Here is a 4,822-nt window from a genome sequence, read left to right as displayed (position 1 = left end):
GTGCGTGTGCGTACGTAATGTAAGGAGATGAAGGAAAGGGGATTTGTGAAAGAAGGGAAGCAAAAGAAGAGAAAAAATACGTTATTTCGTTGGGTACTAGACTAATTGCCTTAAAATTGTTAACTTTATTTTTTGAGTAAAAGTTTCGGTTTCAATTAAAGACAAGAGTTTTGGAGAACCACAAAAAAAAATGAGTGTAAAATTTGCGGAAAAGAGAGATATTATCTGTCCAATCTTTACGCTATTGTGTATGCAGTATATATGTTTTCATATACATGCTGGATTGCTTACAGATGATTATGTATATAGACTTGTAAGTTATTTATAAGTGCCACGAGCTCGAGGTGGACAAACACATGTTTACTCGTAACACTTGTCATAGTCCAGATAATACATTTGTAAAGCCGTGGTCAGTTTGCCTACAATTCTGGACACTCTAATACAGATATCACTCTCTATTGTCCACTAGCTCGACATAAATCGTATTGATAGATTTTATCCTCCCTCCAGGCCACTCGATGGTCAAGTTTGATTGACATATCCCGGCCATGATGGTCACTTGTCAATCGCGTAAACTCATAAAAATATACTTCTATCCAGTATATTTTTTTACATTGTTTCTATAATTACATGTGATCCAGGTGTGTATTAATCATATTTATTACCTGTGTATGTACAGTATACATCTGTAAGTGTTTTCGTCTTACTGTCGTTGATTACAAAGTACGTGTCGCTTCAGGTGTATAGTTTACCTGTCTACATATGTAATTAGGTGACAGCCGAGGAGAACCTCAGGTATGATAATCTCATACTGAACACATACAAACGACAAATTTACTTTTCCTAAGAAGGTGTTTATTTTTCACCCGACGGAACCTCGCTATATATGTAGGTAGGTGTGTTTGTGTGTGTTAGGCATGGTACCTATACGTGTACCCACTGACTAGAGCTCACGTCACACTCCACTGACTGCATTAATACGCAGGCTTAAAATAGTTTTGTTCGACGGAACCGGTTCTGAAAGGACGTCTACACACAAGGCATTTGCCTGTTTATTGACTCGTCACAGTGTTAACATAGGATTGCCGTGTACGTGAAATTGTGTGTGTGTTTTTGTGTTCAATACCTGCGCTGAGAGCCCGGATCTCGACAGTTTGACAAACGTTGGTCCTTGTTTACCACCATCACTGACCGGTGACAAGTCCGCTAAATTTTCGGACGACATTTTCTCAGTGTATGGAGTAGTTTTCGTGTCAGATTGTCAGCGGCTGTGGTATCGACAGTGAACCATACCTGAGAGCGACCTACCTCGTTATACCACACCTGTATTCCTTACCTGGGACTAACATGGCGACAGCTCAGTGACTTGTGGATATTCATACTGAAGCTGAACATTCGGTGATGTGTAATTGGGACTTAATTGTGCTTTAAAATCGTTTTCCGGACATCTAAACATTCAAAATGGTGGTACAACCACAGCCCCAGCTACTGGTAAGGAGACGTGTGCTGTATATAGGGAGTTCTGTACCCTTGGAGACCCAGGAAGGGATCGAGGCTATTCAACAGCCCCTAAGAGACCGGTACACCTGCGCTACCGGGGACGAGTCAAAGGTAGAGGGTATAGACTCCTATTTGAGTATCCTGTCTACTGGTATTCAACTACAGTACGTTGATGATGGTAATCTTATCATTTTCTTCCCCATCACATCCTTGACATTATGCGCCGCTGTAAGGCAGGTGAAAAAAATTAACGCCGGTACTGGCGAGGTACAGTCCCAGTTTCTTTCCCTTTCCAACCCTTTAACAAAACCCAGCATCGACTGTAAAAGCCCCGCCATTTTTTCTACAATTACACGTCGCACTAAGGGGAGGAAGATTCTGGAGTGTCATGGTTTCCTGTGTGCCTCCGACCAGGATGCGATGGACCTTGTTCGAGCAACATCTGTTGTGGACCGGAAGTCGAGAGGTCTGCCACCATTGGCACCCCAACCTGTACCCGCTGAACCCCCACACGCGTTTAGGGGTACCTCATTCAGGAGTTCTGGACCCCCACCAACGTTCAGAACAGCAAACGGTACCATGGACGGACGCGGAACTGCTAGAACCACTAATGGCACCACAAACGGAACCACTAACGGTCACGCCACCACAAATGGTATACGTCTGACGCCAGGTGTCGTAAACAAACCTCGTGATGCCCCACCTGAATTCTACGAGCCTCCTCCCACTCAGGGATATTTTTACAGCAGCGACAAGGCAGAGGCTAAGACTTTCAACATAGAGAAGAATGGTGATGATGAGACCCCATCTCCGCCGATGTCCGATCGTGCGCCAACCGTGACCAATGTGCCCCCTTTTACACAACCCGCACAGTCACCAGGACTGGGGCCCGCTCCAAAACCGATATATATGATGGCGGGTCAACCCCCACCGGCGGCACCGACAACCGTGCCCCCACCCCCAACACAGCCGGCGCCAGTCCCCCCGCAAGCCAGACAGCAAATCCCACAGCCCGCTCCACAGCCTATGCCAGGCATGAGGAGACCGGTCTACATGCACCCGGGGGTCCCACCTCCTATGCAGCATCCCTACTTGAGACACCGATTTTTCTCTCCCCCTCCCCGGCTTAGACCGGTCCCGGGTCCCTTTATGATGCGTCCTCCTCCACCGGGTATGGCGCCTCCTCCTCCACCGGGTATGTCGCCCTATCCTCCACACATGATGCCACCCCGTCCTGTGTATGTACGGCGCCCACGCAAACCAAGGTCACTGTCATCGAGTTCAGGGTCAAATTCCCGCTCACCAAGTCCCCAAAAAGGAGATCCCAATTTAAGGAATGGTGGAGATTACGGAAGTGAGAGCTCTATCTCTAACTATCGACCGCGCACCCCTCCACGTGACTACGACAATGCTCGCCCGCGCATGAGCAGACGAGAAGAGTACGAGAGAAAAAGGGATAGAAGCCGGTACGGCAGAGTGCCGCCAGACAACAACCCAGCTTATTACGTTTACAACTACCCAGGGTACCAGCCGTTCCCCATGCGATCATCTTCAGTGCCCCCTCATCTCCGTTACGTTAACACTACTGGCAAGAAGAGCAAAAAGAGTAAGAAGAACAAAAAGGCTAAGAAAAACAAGAAGGGGCCGGAAAGCCATTTTTCTGCGCAGAGTTACGGGTACGCCTCTGAAATACCCCGCGGTAACACTTATCCCGGTTGGGAAGGGTTCGATAATCCCGAACCTGTTCGTAAACCAAGAGACTTTAGACGAGAGGAAAATCAATTCATGAATGAAAAGAACTTCTCTAAGAGTATAAAGGAAGAAACGAGACGATCCGATGTCCATGACTATCCTACGGCGTATGATTTGAATGAACCTGCTCCCCGTCCCCCAACAGTACATGACGATAGCAAGGAGGACGATATCGGCGACTTCACGATGTACTAGATCAAGTATTGCCTTACTGGTGAATACCGAGCTTACGGCAGTGTGCAACAATATCGGTGCGTCTTGTTATATATAATGATAATACCAACATGTCGTGGATTCTTATTTACGAAATAATAGGAACTATTTGTGATTTCGGATTATTGAATTCTAAACAACGTGCAGTGGTATAGAAAGCTATACGATACATTCGGATATATGAAATTCAAAATCTGGATTAAAAGGATTTGTGTTTTGTATATAAATATTATTAATCCTAAAATGGACATAAAGAAGAGGAACAGTTTAATTGTACAAAATAGTGCTTTATTCTGTGACAGCCTCGGCTGTAAAACGCGAGGGATTTATTGAAGATGCCGAGACAACCCATGGTTTTAGTGAGTTAGACATGTACTTTCTAGAGAAGTTCCGAGGTTTCTCTGACTCCAAATAGTTCAATTTTGCTGTTCACGTGAGGAATATGGTCATAGAAACTCGGATTTCCCCCCGAGCATTCCTTAACTCAAAATCTCCTGATTTTATGGTTTACGCGAGTAAAGGGGGTCAGAGAAAACTCGGATTGTTCCCCGAGTGTTGTTTGACCTTTTTACCAGGTCAAGGTCATTTTGTCCGGTGCTAGGGCCAGATGACTGGTATTATGATACACTTGTTATCGTAATACTCAAAGTTCGTTCTAGAGTACTGTATCGGTTCGTATTTACTTTAGAATATTCCATGATATATATATATCTGTTAATTAAATATTCTTATGGTATATTTTGTTGTTAACTGGGGAAGGTACCAAATATTTTCAAACTATTATAACAAACATTAAATATGCCCAAAGCAATACATATGTATATTTTTGTATAGACTATTTTTCATTTTGTTGTTATACTTAAGTTTTTCTTTTGTTAAACCTGTTCTTGTTCACCCTTTTTTCTTTTTCACAGTCATTATATTGATATTTCTCGTTTCCTTTATATTGTGTAAAACCAGTTTGACGACCATTAAGAGCTTGTCAGGCGTGTTTGATTAAATATACCCACGACCCAAACCCGAGCCGTACCCGTATGTCTGTAGCCTGCGGTATATAATTTCGGGTGTGCCTGAACTCGGGCATCATATTTTTATTTATGTTTCTATTTTGAGGTGTACACTTTTTTTGTCATGGGTTAGAACTATAGTTAAGACAGACTTAAAGTAAAATGAGTTGATACATTTCTATTTCGAGGTCAGCTGCGTGCCATGAATACCGAAATGTACACAACACTAGGCTCAATATGTAAGGTATCTGCATGGTGCTCTAAATGGTCAGCCAAGCGTGTCAATTTAAACAATGGTATCGGAGAAGTAGGTACAAAGCGTTATATAAACTCTAAAACAGATCTAGATG

The 4,822-nt window shown here is 43.9% G+C and overlaps 1 protein-coding gene across 1 annotated transcript; it reads left to right on the top strand.

Moving 5' to 3' along the window:
- The first annotated feature begins 805 nt into the window (after positions 1-805).
- LOC110465869 (extensin-3-like) lies at positions 806-4,237 on the top strand. Its single transcript, XM_021521994.1, has one exon. It carries the CDS (start codon positions 1,462-1,464, stop codon positions 3,445-3,447), a length of 1,986 nt encoding a protein of 661 aa, XP_021377669.1. The 5' UTR covers positions 806-1,461; the 3' UTR covers positions 3,448-4,237.
- The last annotated feature ends 585 nt before the right edge of the window (positions 4,238-4,822 follow it).

The sequence above is a fragment of the Mizuhopecten yessoensis genome, unplaced genomic scaffold, assembly GCF_002113885.1.
Source record: "Mizuhopecten yessoensis strain PY_sf001 unplaced genomic scaffold, ASM211388v2 scaffold11103, whole genome shotgun sequence".
Lineage (NCBI taxonomy): Eukaryota > Metazoa > Mollusca > Bivalvia > Pectinida > Pectinidae > Mizuhopecten > Mizuhopecten yessoensis.
This window is presented reverse-complemented; position numbering and strand designations above follow the sequence as displayed.

Excerpts from the sequence above, each read along its gene's own strand:
- LOC110465869 (XM_021521994.1), top strand. The coding sequence starts at position 1,462 with ATGGTGGTACAACCACAGCCCCAGCTACTGGTAAGGAGACGTGTGCTG.